Source organism: Notothenia rossii, assembly GCF_949606895.1.
Source record: "Notothenia rossii genome assembly, chromosome: 11".
Classification (NCBI taxonomy): Eukaryota; Metazoa; Chordata; class Actinopteri; order Perciformes; family Nototheniidae; genus Notothenia; species Notothenia rossii.
The window spans coordinates 52,001,329-52,020,499 of NC_136910.1; the positions used below are offsets into that span (position 1 = coordinate 52,001,329).

At 39.7% G+C, this 19,171-nt stretch overlaps 1 protein-coding gene across 1 annotated transcript; it reads left to right on the plus strand.

Annotated features, from left to right (window-relative positions):
• The first annotated feature begins 4,693 nt into the window (after positions 1-4,693).
• Positions 4,694-18,892, plus strand: adra1ab (adrenoceptor alpha 1Ab). Its single transcript, XM_079657325.1, has 3 exons — positions 4,694-4,844; positions 10,249-11,537; positions 16,532-18,892. Exons 2-3 carry the CDS (start codon positions 10,622-10,624, stop codon positions 16,999-17,001), a joined length of 1,386 nt encoding a protein of 461 aa, XP_079513451.1. The 5' UTR covers positions 4,694-4,844; positions 10,249-10,621; the 3' UTR covers positions 17,002-18,892.
• Positions 18,893-19,171: the final 279 nt, after the last annotated feature.

Consider the following 19,171-nt stretch of genomic DNA (forward strand, 5'->3'; position numbering starts at 1 on the left):
TTCTCTAATATATCATGATCTAGAGACATACCATTAGTTAGTCATGGGACTTCACAAATGTGATTTAAATTACAATAATACTAAATATAATGCACTTCAATTACAATTTATTCGGTGCTACTAGCTAACACTAAAGTCAAATATGATACTCCTGGAATTATTCATACCTGCATGAAGGATATAATGTTCAGGTTTTTAATTCATTTTGAAAGGTGTTAATTTAACTGTATGGTTATGCTGGTGGCTGTATGATTCTGTAAAATTATATTAAGTTGTACACATTTCCGATTAATAATACAACATAATAATGAGGGTGGACTACATTTATTTATTTTTTACAATTGTATGTTTCAAAAACAATTTTACACAATGGGCCTTATGTACACTAGCAACATTCTTAAAAAAAAACTTCATAAAATAGGAGAAGTCACCTCCAGATGAGCCGAATGTTCTTAACCATCCAAATGTGCTTTCCCTCCAATGTCGTTATAGATTGGAAACATGTGGGCGATTGTCTTATTTTAACATGGCTACCACCCCCTTAACACTAAAAAAGGGCCATGTGCAAACACTCTGACACATGCGATAGAAATGGAAAAAGGCTGCAGTAGTGAGATTAAGGTTCTGATAAATAAACAAAGTCAGCATGTGATTTTACGGATTGTCAGTACTGGCAGGAAAATCTAAATCATCCAAAAACCAGTATGTAAACCAGTAAGAAGCAAAACACTCAATCTTTCAAAGGTTTTTAAAAATCTTGATTGGGACCAATGGACCTGAAGTTTTTCTTTAGCCAAAAAAACTAATAACTAAAGCATTATAATTACTCTAAAGCAGTGGTTCCCAAGCAACAAAGTATGATGAGCCATACATCTCCCTTGACGTCAGTTTGGTGTGTAACGTTGGGGAGATGTCTGTCTGTCTGTGTCTGTCTCTCTGTCTCTCTGTCTGTCTGTCTGTCTGTCTGTCTGTCTGTCTGTCTGTCTGTCTGTCTGTCTGTCTGTCTGTCTGTCTGTCTGTCTGTCTGTCTGTCTGTCTGTCTGTCTGTCTGTCTGTCTCTCTCTCTCTCTCTCTCTCTCTCTCTCTCTTTCTCTCTCTCTCTCTCTCTCTCTCTCTCTCTCGCATTAGCATAGAAAATGTAATGTTTATACAACTATATACAATGAATTCTACCAATCTCGGTGGGAACCGGGTTGGGGGGGGCTCGAAAATATTTCCAATTACCCAAGGGGGGCCTGACGGAAAAAGGTTGGGAACCACTGCTCTAAAGCCATAATCCAAATTTGACTTTATGATATTTATGCATTTTTGTTCCTCAAGTTGAATAATGTGTGTTTCCTCGAGACGGAAAAACTATTTGTGGACTGTGAAAACAATGTTTTATTTTTCTTATCTTGGTAATAGCGACCTCAACAACCCCACATTTTCTCTTGCCAAAGACAAATCTAAAATATATATATATATACATTTTACAGTATTAACGTTTGATCATTTTGCCATTTATTTTTGCTTTCAATCTAACAGTATGTTTAGATTTGAGGATGAAAGGTTCTTTATCGTGTCGTCATTGATGACATGCTTTCATTCCTGCGTTCACCATCATCACTGACAAATAGTCTTCTCTTGAGAATTCACTGCCATGCTTGCAGCTCTTTGATGCTATATTTAAGACCAGTGGATTCTTTGAGCTAAATGCTAGCGTCACTGACTGCGCTAAGATGCTGAGGTTTTTGCAGGACATGCCTACTATTTTCACTGCAAGTACGTGAGCATGCACTAAACACAAAGTACAGTGAAGGCTGATGGGAATGTAATTTGTTCTACCTGTACTTTTTGTTACTGAATAAAGTATTGGAAGTCAAATTGAATTTTGATCTAATGAAAGGTCAGGGTTTCAGTGAGGTCACTTAAAAAGGACAAATGACAATCTATTCAAGAAAGCGGTTGAAGGGATCAAGCATCAAGGGTTTGTTTGCATGCCAAGTAAACACATTTGAAAGAAATCTTATTTTCACTGCAGCCTTTAAAAGGGAATATAAGTGGAATAACACATTTTGATTTGAAATCATTGAACACAACTCCGGTGTTGCCGCTGTGATTCCCTTCTGATGCTTTAGGGCACATGCTCGTATCGTAGTATTCATATCGCGAGCACTATTTGTTCTGGTCCAGTGGTCTCCAGTCAGTGAAATATATTTGTTTTGCCTTTTCGCTGACGTGCTGTTCATGGTAAACATCCGCACTGGAATTACGTGAGGAAGTTGGGGTCAAACTTGGGAACGGGATGAATTTGCGACAAAACCGGAAAATGTAAATGTGGTCTCTGAAATAATAGAATGCAATGTTTTAAACCACTGCAAAGCCCTGTTTGTGCTTTAAAGTGTATCCGACTTAATGCAGTCAGGAAGAAGCAACGCAATCATAAGCCAGCTCTGTGCTCATGCACAGTGTTTTAAAATACCAGGTAAAGCACCAAATATGCATCTACTAACTGATGTGTTCCTCCCCACACTCTTTGGCAGTGGGGTGTGCAGTAGGCCGATCCATGAGATGAATCTTAATAGGAAGTTTCTTTTCACTGTTCTTGAATAAGCATCAGTTTACTGACTAAAGCCAACGCTCTGAATACCAATGCAAATGTGAATGAGCTTATGTTAATTCCACATATTCTGAACAATAAAACACTTTTTTATACTCAGCCAGGGACAAGTCTAAGGACAATATAAGGGCAGCCCTGAATGAACACTGAATACTGCAATATACACCCATAATGCAGACTAGAACAATCCATACACTAGATCAATACACCCGGCGGCAGCAGACTTATGAGAAAACTCTGCCATTTGAAGATGAATGCATCATCCTGAAATTCAAGACAGGAGGGGAAAAAAAATATCTCAAAGTGAACACCGATGGCAGGGCCCTCAGCGACATCTGAGACACCTGAGGTCGGGTCACGGAGCCGTCGAAGAAGCCTTAAATAACTCAACCTGAAACAATAACCGGAGAGATGGAATAGCCAATTTTTCATCCTTGAGGTATGTGATGAACTGGACACAACCCAACCCCGTTCGGAGTCTGTGTCAGTATGTCTGGTATTCCAATAACAAATAAAGCCAGGCACTGTCAGGGCCGAGCAGTTCCTTTCGGCCCTGTGGAGCAGAGCACATCCTTCATCTTTATACTTAATAAAAGTCCTGAAAATTCTAACTTTGTGTCAACCCCATGTGTACAGCTATTCCAGTTTCATGATGACAACGTGTCTTCATACAGCATATCATGTGAAGAATTCGTAAAATAGAAACACAAACAATCATTGTGCCGAAAGCAAGCTTTTTTGTTAAAAAAATGAAAATAGGTCTATACCAATGTGATCTATACTTCTTCATATGAATAGCTACATTTGGATATTAACTTTACTTGCTTTGTATTTTCTTTGCTTTCTTTTTTAAATGCTCCATAAGCGTTCCGTAAATTGTACCCCGGAAGATATAAGCGTCCTGCTATCCCAGGAAGGGCCAAATGTTTGGCATGGCATAGAAATTAAACATACAAGTTCAATTAATTAATAAAAAAACGTATAGAGATGGAAATAGGCATTCACATTCTGGGAAGTGCTGTTTAATATGTTGTTATAGCTAAGTATACTTTACTTTTTTGTACCTTAACATACGTTATGCGGAGTGTCTATTTGCGCCCAGGGTAAAATAGTCACATGGAAGCTATTTGGCTATTTACACCCTGCCCAGGACGACTGTGTTTAATTTAAGCTTGCACGTCACTTCATTCCGTAAAGCAACTAAACGCCAAATCATTCATACATCCATGCTAAGCATGCGCCGAGTCGTGGCCTAATTCCAAGTGCAACCAAAGATGGTTCAAAGGCAGAACATCTTGTGGTGAAATACAATGTTATTCATGTTTAGATTAACCATGTTCGGCTTTCCACTGTGTTTCATAGAGCTGACTCCTTTCTGTTGACCTATACACGGAAATTTGTTTAGCAATGGGATTTTACCAATGGATTTTCTAATATTGCAGAAAATAAGACCCTTGGTAAACAAATGTTGATAGCACTTACTGTAGGCGTTTTGTTCAAGAGGATATTCCCTTTTTGACACCACTTTTGTGATTGTTGAAGCATAAATAAAAAGCTAACGAAAGGCTATAATTTAACAACAAGGTTGTGGTCGCACCACTGTGCATCGCCTTCACCAACGCTAAGCTAAAGACGGACTCACGTTCAGCGTGATGGCGTTTATTATAGTCTCATTTAAACATATTAGCGACCAGGGTTTTTAATGACACGTTGTTGCTTTAGACATTCAAAAGTTGGGTATTCACTGATGTACTTTGTCATAGTAGAACTAAACGTGAAAATCATTGATAAAAGGCACATTTTCTGGGGCTAGAACTCCTTCCTGCACCATTATATTACTTGATCAAATACTACCCGTCAAAAATTACTTGTAATAACCATCTAAAAACATTTAATAACTTTGCTTAGGTTGTAGCCTTTAAATAGAGTAACAACACTAACAGCTTTGTTAGTTACGGGGTCACTCACATAATGGCTGTGAGGAAAGCCGTTAAATTGAAGAGGCACGAGATGTTGTGGCAGGGGGCGGGGCCTGTGAGGACCATGTCGGGGGGGGGAGTCCAGTGTGACTTTGTCTCCCGCCAGAGTCAGGAGGAAGGCAGGCAAGGAGGCTCTGGAGCTATGTGGTCTCCGAGCTGCCCATGGAGGACACACACAATAACGCATGACTGTTTTCAGAGAAAATTAGCTCACCGTCTCCCCTTTTTTCAACTCGTTGCAGTGAGGTTTGTGCGCTCTGAACAAGGTAAGACTTTTTTTTCTTCCTCACCCCTAATCCCACATCAGACTACTTCCCTGGCTGAGTGACTTCCTATTTCCAGAGAGGATAGTTATGAGTATTTTTAATCAGATGGAGGATGTGTTTTCTTTAATAGGCCACTGATTGACAACATTGCTTTATTTCCAACATCAGGTCGTGATGCTAATTCATGCAGCCTAACATTTAGACATTGCTTAATCCTTGCATTTTATTAAGTATTCAAACAAGCAAAAAGTAATATATTATTTGAATGATATTGTTTTATATGCAAAAACAAAAGGCTTTTTGCCTCTGCAGACTTATTAGGATAGATTATTTTGAGAATCTCCCCTCAACAGGTAGGCCATCTTTATCCAAAAACTTGGTTTATGGGATCTAAATAAACATGTTTTATTAATATTTAAAAATGATAAATGACTGAAGCTGCAGACGCTCGCAGCACAGGAACATTTATTATCATCCTGTCAGACATATAACTGCCATGTGGGGATAAACACTAACAATACAACGTCCTCAGATGGACGGAAGCTTGAGACACTTTAACTGTCCTCTCTTTAGGGAGGTGTGCAAGAGCTCAAGGTTAATAAAACATAATGATTAATGTCATGCAGCTTTTGAATTTCCTCCCCTGGAGAGTACTGTACAGCTTTTTAGAGATACACTTCCAATGAAAAGCCATTCATCATGGAAGTGCTACAGACCTGGCAACAGTGTTTGTGCGAACAAATGATATATGAACTCTGCAGTGGCAACACAATGCACTTTATACTAAGGAGAACTGTGTGTAGGATTTTTTATTACATTTCTTCAATGTGACCTCGAGACAGTTCTGCTAGATGAATATCAAATGCAGAAATTCAACTCATTAGTGGGGATGTGGAGAAGTATTTACGGGATTTTAGGAATACTTGCAACATGTTCTGCTTCCAGCTGTGGCGATTTGCTGCTTTTCTCCGTTTTACATTTGTCATTACATTAAATCACATGTCACTTGTAGGCTTTTATCCAATGCGACTTACATACTCAATACTGTGGGCAATCCCCACAGGAGACATTTTGGGGTGAAGTGTCTTGCCCAGGGACACAACGACATGCTGATTGCAGTGGGATTCGAACTTGCTATCCTCTGATTCCAAGATCAGCGCACTAACTAGCACACTAACCCACTGAGCCACAGCCTCCCGTCATGAATCTATAGGAGGTTTTTTTAACTGATTAAACAAAATTCACAATTTGAAGAAGTATATTTGGAATCTAGGAAATGGTGATGACTATTTCTCACTTTTTTCTGGCTTTTTTTCCTCCTATTTGCAAAAACAACACAGTAGTGGTTTACAACACTAATAAAAAGTGACATGCAGAACTTAACACAAAACCTAACAAAAATAGCATAAACATTTCAACATTTTCAAACGATTCTCGTGATGAAATATAGGAATGACTGTGATTGAATGTATAATTGCCCAATGATTAAGGAAGAATCTGTTAAATATGACATGCACATTTATCTTTATATTTGATTTAAAACCTTTTAATTACTTCCATAGTATTATCGTCCATTTACTTTTATCTCTGGCATTAGCCAACCCATAAATCATTACATAAACCAATACAGTTTTCATGTAACGGATACATGAATCAATAATGAGAATAATTGTAATTTCCAGGCCCGAAGACAGTAATAAATGAGATGTGTCGGAGGAAGCACTGCAGCCTTTATTCTGTCTTTCTGCAGCCTTGATGATGTGATTATTAAATATAATGAAGGTATAGGCCTTTGTGCAACACAATGCAGAGAACATTCAGTATTATGGCAGACACACATGCTGTAAGGAGAACAGGAGCTTCAAAATCTGCTGCATCGACGAACTGTCAGGAAGCTTTGTGCCCATTATTGTGCACATTGCCCTTGTGATGGTAACACTGTCCTCTCTCTCTGTGAACTGCTGTTCTGATTAAATAGGCCCACGCTTATGCTACATTAAGCTTTATATTATGCCCGCTAATATTCTGTCCAGTAAAACAAAACCTAATTGGGATTCCAATATAACATTTAGTCTTGTTTAAATTGTTTAATGGCCACTCTGAGGCTGAGGAGGCTCTAGCACTAAAGTTTCTTCAAGGGCAGAGCAACCATCTTTCCACGAGATCCCACTAATGCAATTCAATGAGCGGTGCACCTTTGGGTTCCAGATGTAAATTGGAGTATAATGAAGTCCACTGAAAGCTTTTGATCAAATATTATGCGCAGGGAATGAGAGATGTATGCAGTCTGACGGTAAGGAAATGCACTTAGGGATGTCAAAAGTGATGGTTTCTCTATAAAAAGCTCTCCGTTCTTTTTTCAAATTGAGTAAAAATGTATTTTCTCAGGGAACAAAGTAAACTTGCTTTGTTCCATAAAAACAATCCAAAACCCAAAGATATTGAAGACACAATTTTAAATAAAGTGAAAAGCAGCACATCGTCAGATTTTTGGCAGAAGGTATGAGCAAATAAAAGATACTGTATGTTATGGTTGATTAATGACTTGAATCCATCAACCATGAATGCTCTTAAGGGACTTATTGATCTGACACATTGACTCTTTGATCCTCTCCCAAAGGACACAGATTAACACGTAAATGGGATTTAAGATGTTTTCTTTTTTTTAATAGATTAACTCTACATGTGTAGGTCTGTGTCGTGACACACAGAAGCTATTGCGTGAACCTTTTTTATCTGCAGCTACATAGAGTATGTGGATAAATGCACAGGCGTATTTTCTGTGTGAGCCACTTTCCTTTTTTGAAAAACATAAATGGCTCGGCATTTTCTCTGATAGGAAGGAAGGAAATGATATGTAAAGAAGCCAGACAACTGATGCAAGGCGGCTGTGAAGGCAGTGAATAATGCCGCAGAATGCAAAGATCATTTAACACACCCCACACCACTTCATCATTCTGTCACAGCGCTGCCATCACCCTGCTACTCCAATACTAATACTATTACATGCAGGACTAAAACAGGAAGCGCAAATACATATAGGAGTTTTAACTTTTTAAAAAGATTAAAGGGATACTTTTCCAACAAAAGGACAATTTACTTGTTATTGTTGTTATTGACTTGTCCTGTGTTGCCTTCAATTCTTCAAGAAAACTAAAAAAAAACTAACATCAAAATCTCTAGTATAATCCAAGTATCATTTGTATGCCCATTATTTCCGAACACACGCATTTTATGAAGTTCGGAAACTGATATAGTGTAGAAGTTGTTTAACATTTGCTTCAATGCATCTAAACGGTTCTAAATCTTTCAAAATTGGACCATTACCAGAAAAGAAAAAAAAATGTCATTAAAGGTGACACAGGGTGAGTAATTGATACAACAATGATTGGTTTGGCGGTATTCCTTAAAGCTAAACTAAGATCAATTCAATGCAGGAGCCAACACAGCACATCAAACTATAGTAAAACTTAATAGCCGCGTTCACACCGCAGTACTTTTCCCACTTTAGTTCCGATATAGTTCCGAAATGTCGCGTTCACACCAAAAAGAGCCGGAACTCAAATTAGTTCATCAGAACTTTTTTTACCCCCTTTCCCGTCCCTGCTAGAGAGCAGGTACTTTCGTGGGAGAAAAAGGTTCCTATTTCTGATTGGCTCGGTGGAATGCAAACCACGCCCCGTAAAACTCCCAAAAAGTTTTGTGAAGCCGCCATTTTATTATCCTTGCATTAGCATTATTATCATTAGCATTAGCCCAGCGCACAAACGCAGAGAGACTAACTTATGGCAACACAAAATAAAACATGGGAGCGGTGGAGATGAGGAGGTGTCGGCGTTCTGGTGACTTACTCGGAAGGCTTCAGTAGAAGCTGCTGGGAGTCCCAGCAGCTTCTACTGAAGTCCCCAACTCCGGGGACTTCCGGCCGGGGACTTCGGGTGGCAGTATACGCCGTGAAGTTGTTTGCGGCCTTCCAGTAAACCCAAAGCAGAAGAAGTGAAGTCAGCGGCTTCATTTGCCTAATCCTTCCCCAGGAACTTATTCCGGTGTGAACACGATCTGTACTTAGTTCATAAAGAGTTCTCATGAACCTTTGTGGGAAAAGTACTGCGGTGTGAATGCGCCTAATGTGTTGGTTCGAACATATGAAAGACTTATTTCTCTTGTCACAATAGCCCACAAAAACAGCGGGGCTGTGTTTTCAATGGGGGTTTTCCATTTTACACCGGCACTTCACCGCACCATGAAATCTCATTACATTCAAAAAGGCCATCCGAGTATCACATACGTTTAACCATCCTGCAGAAACCATCTGAGATATGCATTCAGCGCCTGTTTGAATTCCATTTCCCCTCAGGCTACTGATGCTGGAAATCGCGGCATCAAGTGTTTGTTTGGATGGATTTTCGTTCCGCCTCATGGTGAGATGAAGCCTTTCATCTTGCAGAAACACGTGACAAGCTTTATCGCAGCTTCTTCTACATTCTTCTTCCTCTAGCCGCTGTTTATCTCAGTCAGTGACATCCCAGCTCTCCAACACGTACACGGAGAGTGCCACTGAGTGGGACTATCAGCAGGCCAGAGCCTTCCCCTCGGTAATATAGAGCCCACCTCAAGGTTCAATTCCTGGCCTGTCATCCACCGTTGAGTAAGAGCCCAGCTTGCAATCACAAGACCTTCAAGGAAGCCATCTCGGGCCCCGTCTGAACGTCTGCTCTTAAAACATTTTTTGTAATCTCTGCTTTCATTTATTACCCGCATGGCTGGCTGGTTCTCTTATAATACCACGGATGATTTTCTTTATTCCCCCGTGGATCGTAATTGCCGCTGTGGTGTCCTTGTCTTTATCTCCTGTTGTTGTTGTTGTTTTTGATTATGTCTCCTTTTTTTATGTTTTCTATTATAATACCCGCCCTACCCCACTGCTCACCGGCTCTATTAAATAGATAATCGATATGCCTGGTTAATTGAAAAGTTAAACACAAATCAGGTATGAGTAATGGGATGTTTTTACTTTTAGCTTGCAGAGTCAAAAAGACAAGGTGGCTGCAATGTTTTCTGGGTGAAAAGGAAATCGTGACTGCCACTTAGTTTATTCAAGCAGAATACTACATTTCCTCTAATGCAACGAGGGAAGAATAGACGGACTGTTTCCTCTGAAAAGAGACTATTAAAAGATATGTTTACTCTTTAATCATATCCGAGTGCTGTATAATTACTTTTTTTCCATTTACCTTTAATGTCTTACATTCTATGTGTGAAGTTTTGATTAGTTCCCGCACTGATGAATAAATACCAGCTCTTAAAAGGGTGATGAGCCTGGTGTGGGTATTAAAATAATCATTGGGTAACTAATGTTTTGTTAACTATACTTATTTGTTATCTCTTTTCTTGTTTCTAAAAGGTTTGCTTCAAGAAAGCCTTTCAGCATGACAGAACATGACATTCCAAATCCATCAGTGGCCGCCTCTGAGAAATTGAATATTTGTCATTTCCATTAGACTGTACTTTAATTCTGGACACAATTAGACAACCCATGGCAGTGTCCCTCTCTCTGACTTTCTGCCAAGGAACTCTGTGATTGGTGGATCGTTGTCAAGTGTCACCTCATTTACTTATGAACTGGAAGAGCAGGTTATGCGGCAGGGAGGCTTTCATCCTCTGCATCAGGAGGAGCAGAAAAAGGGATGTAGCTGTACTAATTAGAGTAACAGATGTGTCATGAGTGTTATCACTCTTCAAGGCATTTAGAAACGTGATGCACCCAACAGTTTACAATGGACCCCGCTGAGAACTCCAGTGTTTTTCCTGCAGCAGATCGATGTCCCAACTGCAGCTCGTCCTCCCATCATGAAGTGGAAGTAGCCAAGATGGTGGTTCTGGGGATGGTTCTGTTGGTGTTCATCGTGTTTGGGGTCCTTGGCAACATCCTTGTCATCCTGTCGGTGTTGTTCCACCACCACTGGCGCTCTGTGACGCACTACTTTATCGCCAATCTGGCCGCCGCAGACCTGCTGCTGAGCTCGGCTGTGATGCCCTTCTCTGCCACCTCGGAGGCTCTTGGAAGATGGGTGTTTGGCCGCTTCTTCTGCAGCGTCTGGGCCGCTCTGGACGTCCTCTGCTGCACCGCCTCCATCCTCAGCCTCTGTGTGATCTCCATCGACCGCTACCTGGCAGTTAGCTATCCTCTGCGCTACCCTGCCATCGCTACAGGTCGGCGAGGCCTGACCGCGGTGGCTGCTCTCTGGGTTCTCTCTGCGGCTATATCTGTGGGCCCTCTGTTCGGCTGGAAGGAACCGGAGCCAGAAGACGAGACAGTGTGCCGGATCACGGAGGAACCCGTCTATGCTTTGTTCTCGGCGCTAGGATCTTTCTACATCCCTTTGGCCATCATCCTGGCCATGTACTGCCGTGTGTACACTGTGGCAAAGAGAAAGAACGCAACCCTCCGGAAGAGCGGTACGGGAGAAGGGGTTGAGGCAGAAGGGGTGACGCTGAGGATTCACAGAGGGAACGCTGCTCAGACTGAGAAGCAAGAGGAAAACAAAGGGACCGTGGCACGCAAACGCACCACCTTTTCCCTGCCGAAGATGCTTAGGTTCTCAAGAGAAGAGAAGGCAGCCAAGACTCTTGGCATCGTTGTCGGGTGTTTCATTCTGTGCTGGCTTCCTTTTTTCCTGGTCTTACCCATCGGTAGGTACCTCTTAACCTGGGATTATGTCATTAATGAACTGTGACTTAGTCTTAAATAACCTTTTTCCCCCAGGACTAAAGGCTATGATGACAAGTCAACACTGACGTCAAACACATGGGACTAGATTAATGTGCAATATGTGACAATTCTATTTTGAGAACTAAATGGTAGTGTAAAAGAAGACTAAGACAATAAGAGAATAGCTTACAAAATGTAAACTACACCAACATGCTTTTGCCTGAAATGTGACATTACCTGTCTTATTATATTCAAGTCACAAAGTGAAGATTCTTCTAAAAAATATACATCTTTTAAAAACAAAGTAGGTCATTTAACAACTTTTCCTTTATCAAACTATAGTTTGTCTGCAGTTATTACAACTTTTCGTTATTGAATTACAACACCAGCAATTCATTTTACAATCTTCACTAACTGCTGAGGAAGTATATAATTCTCTTAAGATGCTAAATAATCCACTTTGTTAACCATCTAGTCACTAACAATGTCTTTCCTGATACTGAACAGGTCCCTAACTTTGCATGTTATCCGTCGATTGAATTATGGTTATCAGATGTTATTGGGGGTCAGATTTGATGGCCTTTCGAAACCAATTGGCTCAGTACTGTATGCTGTTATTTCTTGGTAAGCTAGATAACTGCAGGGAGGTGCAAAATTGTTAGGCGGAGACTGCTTAGTGTTTACGTCAGGAGCAAAGGATTACAATTAGTGACACTGACTTGTTGCAAGTGAGGTACGTAAGTATTTAAAAAAAAAAAAAACTCACCTCACTCAACAAAAAAACATATTTACCTCGACACGTTTCTAAATGCGATCAATCATTCATCTTCTTCTAAAAGTAACAACCTGGGTTTTTGTTTTAATTCACAATTTTAAAAACGTTTTACATTTGTGACTGTTTGACATTATATGCAAAGACGCCATTTGGCCATTGATCAGTCTGAAGCACCACAAGAGTGATAACAGCCATTGCCATTTAATGAGCTGTTAAAACAGGTGAGCAAGACATTTTAGTGCTTTTTTAGTGAAAACAGATTCCTGTATCTAAAACAGCAACATGAGAGCGTTGAAAGGGAAGACTGGAGAGTAGAGTCATTTCTTTAATGTTGTTTAGCCAAAGCAGATTTGATCAATCAGCTGATCAATCTCTGCAGGTGTATTACTATGAAAAACTCCTATCACATTGTCAACATGTGCACTGTAATTGGAATCTCAATCATGTTCATTATAACAAAATAAAAGAGCTTAGTCGACAGTCGCACATTTACCTACTCATTTTGTAAGACACATCAACAAAACAGACAATTTGATTATTGGAAACAAATCTGTTTTAATTGTAATAATACACAACAAAACCCTACTGCATGGTTATAGAAGAGTAGTGGGTGTGGATTCAGGTGCTACAAAGATGAAGCTACCAGAGAGGACATTTAAAAAGCGGCTTTTCTTTAGGATGAATGTACCTACACAAAAATATGCAAATATGGATAAAGTCTCATTGGCTGTTCCAGATGGATAGAATAAGATTTGAGGATTTTGGATATACTTTAAACAACATCATTGTCAAACAACCTTCTGGGTTTTTGGAAGGACTGCATTTTTCAGAAAAACAAGTCTTTATGGTAGCTCATTGACTTGAATGCAAGGAGAATGTAATCAGTAAGAAAAATGGAAACTAACTTGTTGGAAAAGAGAAAATTAGAATATTTGATTTGCTGCATGTGTCTGCAAATGGAAATAAGGTATTTTCTGAATATAAATGGTATTTAAATGTTTCAGACATGAATTGAGTCCATAATGAGGGCTTTGATGATTTATTGTAGAGGCCTGCTTTATTCTGTTAATTTCAATTCAGCAGAAGCAACACAGGACAGAAATGAACTAATTAAGGATTAGTCCACCATTGTATCAAAACTCCATGTCGGAGCTTTGGTTGCCAATACCAAGAGCTCAGGGAAAGGTAAATGTCTACTAAGCTCGATATTCTTAACTTTATCATCTATAAATTACACCTACATGTTGTCAGACTCTTTCAAAGAAGGCGATAACAGCGATGTTATCATAAATGTAAGAGAGGCTAGAAACCGACCATTGTAAAAACTAATCTTGAATCTTAATTGTTTCTGAAATAACTCTTACGGCTAGCCTGCGATAAGTGATTGTCAGTGTGGACCTGTGTGTATTTAAAGGGTAATAGTCTGTCAGCAGTTACCGCCCAGGTCGCAGATGGTGAGATTATTTCTGAAATGTGTGTTTTGTTCGTGTTACACAAACTGTAATCGCATTGAACATGATGGAGGAGATGTAGACAAGTGATATACATTACCTTTTATCCTTGATTTGTGAATATTCATAAGTGAATGTATTAAAGGCCAAATACGGAATCCAACTGTAAACAAAAGGGATACTCTGCCAAAAACGGGGATGTATTGTCTGTAGGAAATGTATTAAAATGTCTGAACACAATAACTATATTTAAGTAATAATGGTTTTGACTTAACTTTCATGGCTATTTACTCCAGTAGTGCTAAAACATGTAAATAAAAACTTTAAACAGAAGCTCTTTTGAAATGTCACAATAGGAAAAACACAGGTGTAAATAATAAAATGAATGATGGCTGAATATAGCTGCTGTGTTGATGGGTCCTAGTATTGTGTTTACTGGCCACACTGTGATGGCTTACTCTGGCCCTCGAATAGCACTGCCATAATTAGCTATGATTAATTTTATTAAAAGAAACACCTGTGCTTTCCCATGACAAGTCAACACGTCTGCTGTGAGAAGAGGTGTTTTAATTAGTTATCCGTTTGACAGAACGTTTATCAGTTGCGACAATTTTCTGCTTTTCACTATGATATACAATTGAATAATCCCAAGTTTTGGTCTGTTGGTTGGACAAATTTAGCAATTTAAAGATGTTCCCTGGTATTCTAGGAAACAAATGGGATTTTTTTCATTATTTTCAGACTGTTTATTGACAAAACAAACAAAAATGCCAACCTTGTGGTGGCGCTATACGAAATGTCAGGGGATTATGAAGTGTCAGTATCCTTCCCCATGGGACCATGACTAACAACAACAAGTTTTCATGGCAATCCATCCAAATGTTTTCAAGCTATTTCAGTCTGACCCAAAGTGGCACGCTGACCAACTGACTATTTGAGTGACAGATGATCTTACATACCAACATTGTGTCGATGGCTAAAAATATAGCCTGAGCCATTTTAATGTAGATCTATCAGCATCCCACCAATGGCTTGGCATTGTAGCCATTGCGATACAAAAGCTGTTGAGTCATTTGTATCATATTTCTTGATAGGTTTTGCACCATGAACACAACCTCAGGCAAGGCCTTGCTACTTCCCCGCTGTCCCTCGACACTACTGCATGAATTTCTTTACAAGGGACATCAAGAAATTAAATTACAAGCAACCAAATAGACCAAATAAAACACCACAATGGGGCCGAATGGGCTTCTACTGTGAGATGAAATGGAATGAAACAAACTGTAGCCCCCTCCTATGAAAGCTATTATAGATTACAAGCACCAGGCTTAATGGGCTGTAATGCTAGGAGGCATCCTCAGTCACCCTGTAGTCTCCCAAGGCAGCCAGTCATCGGAGAATAGTTATGCATTTCAATTGAGACAGACCTTCATGGCTCATAGCACAGTGAGCATTCAAGCTTTGAGGCAATGATGGTCTGAGATTCCCAGACGGCTGTTGAGGAAAACAATACTGAATCTTTCATTATTCCTCCGGAGCACTTCAGAAAGAAAGCCTGTTTTGTGCTGAAGCACTATAGTGACCGCCAGGAATGCTTTTCAGCCACCGTAACAACGCTGGCATTACAGTATGCATACCAAATTCAGAAAAAAATGTGATGTGTGCTGTGCAATGGCACCATATAGGCACTGTGAAGCATTATGCAAGTAAGCGTAGCTTTTGGACATTGGTTTATGCAAGTTAACCCAAAGGTATTGAGCTTATTCTTGTAAATGTAAAAAAGAAAAAATGTTATTGTCTTTAACTGTAAAACTGTCTGAAACTGTGCTGTTACCATTCTTGAGCCAGGACTCTCTTGAAAAAGATATTTTTAATCTCAATGAGACCTATCCTGGTTAAATAAAGGTAAAATAAATCAAATAAAAATAAATGTGCTCAGTTTTTCCAACTACAAAATGGTGAACAAAAAACGACTACTATTTTTGGGCTAATGTCATGTTGAATCAGGTAAAGGCAAAACACAAACTGCTGCCACACAGTTAGAAACACGCCAAGCTAAATGAACATTGATTATTGAACGATTTCTCTTAATTAGAACCAAGAGACCCAAATCATGAAAAACCGTATATGTCTAAAAGTACACCTCAGTCGCCATACTGCGTGTTATGAAGATATGCCAAAGGAAAAGGGTAAATGTAGACTTTCAGGAAGGCAGGTGCAGATTCCATGTTTCGGTTAAAGAAGTTTCAAAGAAAAAACACAGGGCAAGAAAGAGAAATCAAATGTGGACGAACTGGACAGGAATTAATAGTACTGAGAGGCTGATGAGGTAATGACATGCAGGCGAGGGGGGGGGGGGGAATCCATGGCAACTGCAGTGCTGATTTAGGAGGTGGGAACAGGTGTGTAGATGGGTAGGGCAATGGGGAAAGGTGGGTAAGTCTAAGGGCATCTGTTGGATGGATGGAAATGAATTGCCTATCAGCGCAAAACAATAGTAAATGTTCTTGAGTGTGAGATTTTGAAAAATAATTAACCCTTAGGAGCCTGTTTGTACAAGGGGAAAAGGAAATATGTCTGGAAAGAAGTGAACGACGGACAATTTACATTCTGTGCTAGTTGTTGAGCTTAAATGGAGGTATTGACTGCCCAAGTGCATATTAGGGTTAGGGTTAATCTTGAAGAATAGTGGTGTATTAGTGTGTTTACTTCCTTATTTGATTCGTGTCTCTTTATTTGCTTACTCTAGGATCCATCTTCCCGTCCTATAAGCCTTCTGAAACCATCTTTAAGATCACCTTCTGGCTTGGCTACCTGAACAGCTGCCTTAACCCCATCATCTACCCCTGCTTCAGCCGGGAGTTCAAGAAAGCTTTCCAAAACGTGCTCCGTGGTCGCTGCCTTCGAACTGGGGCGCCTGCGGTCAAACCACAAGGACACGTCGCCCCCCACTCCTCCAGTCCACACCACCCGTCCCGCAACTCTGATGTCTCGTGCCAAGACCGCGTCAATGCTTCCTCGTGGGGCTGCTGCAAGGCGCTGTCGACCTCCTCGTCATCAGTCGCTGGTCCGGATCAAAGCGCGCAAATCCAGAGTAAGAGTCTCCTGAAGGCGTGGTGTTTCTCAGCGAGCCGAACGCCGGTGCCCCAGAACCCCTGCAGTCACAGATCGGCCAAGGTCTTACGCCTTTCTCTCAGTGTGGCAGGAGAAGCTGTTTGATTGGCCCGCTGATGCAATGCCGGGATCTTTGGGAATTCAATATTTGGTTTGCCTTCCGGAAAAACTTCTGTACAACTTTTGCATGTATATTCAAATTTCTCAGAGACATAGAGGGCAGGACTAGGTCATAATGTGACATACCTCAAGCACTGGTAGACGATAACTGTTGCCTTAAGACCTTATGTGTCAAAGGAAATAGGATTTTAGAAAGTGAATGAAAACATGTTTTGTACAGATTCATCAACAGCATTCTGCCCTCATAGTGCTCTCAAGTGTCAACACGGGATCAAACCAACAAGAAGACTGGAGAAAGACTTACAGCAAGATACTTTTGGAAAAAAACATTTCATAATTTCTGCACTTGCCATTGTACAATAACTGTAGAGACATTTCTTTAAACTTTAGTGGTATTTATTCAGAATGCACAGAAGTCCTTAATGACCAGATACTCATGAATCATGGCATTCACTGACAGCTCTTAAAAGGTGTAATCTGGTGAAAGGTTGTGTGTATTATATATGTGTCCTTTGTGTTTCTAAAGGGACAAAACACCTGCAGGATTAGATGTAATAATACCTGTCAAAGAAAAGAAAAAAACGTATGAATCGTCGGACTGAAGAGAAACAGGAGTAGATCTTTGAGTGTGGTATGAATAACGGTTTGCAGAAGCAACAAAAGCCCTTCGTTGTACCCCTCTGAAGCTTTCAATGTTCTTTTTTTGTTGCGGTTGTATCAAAGTGTGTTGAATCAACTTTTTATGTTTGACATCTTAGCTTGTGGTGTTGTTGAATAAATGAAGAGGTGTCAGATAGTTTTCTCTGGATCTTTGAGTACTGGTTTCCTGCCCGTGCAGTTTCGTTTTCCTCAGGCAAACATATTGTATTTCTTTAACTGACATCTGTATTTGAGCTGACAGACAGCCCTGACTATTATCAACTTAGCTGTCATGACTAACGTGTAAACAAACAATTATCTACTTACAGGCATCCAGGAGACACAGAGCATCTTTTAATTGCTAGCAATTCCTGGAGGGAATTAACAGGCTCCTTAACTGCTCAATTTTTACAGTCAGTTTAATAATTAAAAATACAGTTTATTTATAGAGCACCTAATATAAGGGATAGCTCAAGGTGTTTAGGAAAATATAAATGCAAAATTAAAACGTCAATTAGCCAATAAAAGACAATAGATGATCAGCTTTAAATGTTTATTAGGCTGATTTTCTGGTTCATATTTGTATTTTGTGACATACTGTACTAGCAAGACAGGGCAAGTTTATTTATCACCTTTCAACACAAGGCAATTCAAGGTGCTTTACAAAAATGAAAGACATTCAGACAAAGGCATTTAAAACAAAAGACAATAAAAGAAAGATTAAAAGAAAAAATAGCATCTTTTTTTCCCCCTCTGTCTGAAACCAGAGGCCAGTCTTCTCTGATTGGTTAGCTGGCTGGGTCTGTTTTGATTGGTCAATCGCTTAGAGATGTCCCGCCCCCTAGCCTATCATGGTCAATGTGTTCGAGTGCCAGCCAATAATATCATGAGTGTTACATGTGATGTCACTATGTTACTAGAAATAAAGGAGTCATATGGAGGTGTGTCTGGCAGGGTGTGGGAGAGAAACTCCCTCTTTGGGATTGTAGCCATTGCAGACCATTTACACACTACAGAAAAGGGAAAGCCCCAAAAAGCATAAAAGGGTCTTTAAGTTAAAAAAAGAAAGCCATAGTGAATAATACAAATTTGAATATTTGTTTAGTGAAATATAAGCATTATGTTTTTTCAGCTTTCATTTATATATATCTATATATTTATATAGCTGAATTGTTCACATAGCCTGCATCTGTAATTGTCCTTAGTAGATTATAATATTGGGGCATGATTTCATAGATTTAAAACGAAATATAAAAAACACAGTTTAAAAAGGTCAAAATAATATGTCTGTAGCATTGCACGATGGTGGGTTTTTAATCATTACAGGTAGACGCATACAGACTCTTACTTTTTAAATCGTGGCATTTTAGCTTCCAAGGCTTAAATAAATGTCCATTTGTTGCATCTTAATGAAGCGACATTGCTGTGAGGTTGTTGGTATTCAGTTCACATCATGAAAACGGTAATTGGCTTTGAATAATTTACTGCTGCAATAGAAGCTACAAAGATGTATAAA

Excerpts from the sequence above, each read along its gene's own strand:
- adra1ab (XM_079657325.1), top strand. The coding sequence starts at position 10,622 with ATGGACCCCGCTGAGAACTCCAGTGTTTTTCCTGCAGCAGATCGATGT. Across the intron at positions 11,538-16,531 it reads TTTCCTGGTCTTACCCATCG|GATCCATCTTCCCGTCCTAT; the intron begins GTAGGTACCTCT and ends TGCTTACTCTAG.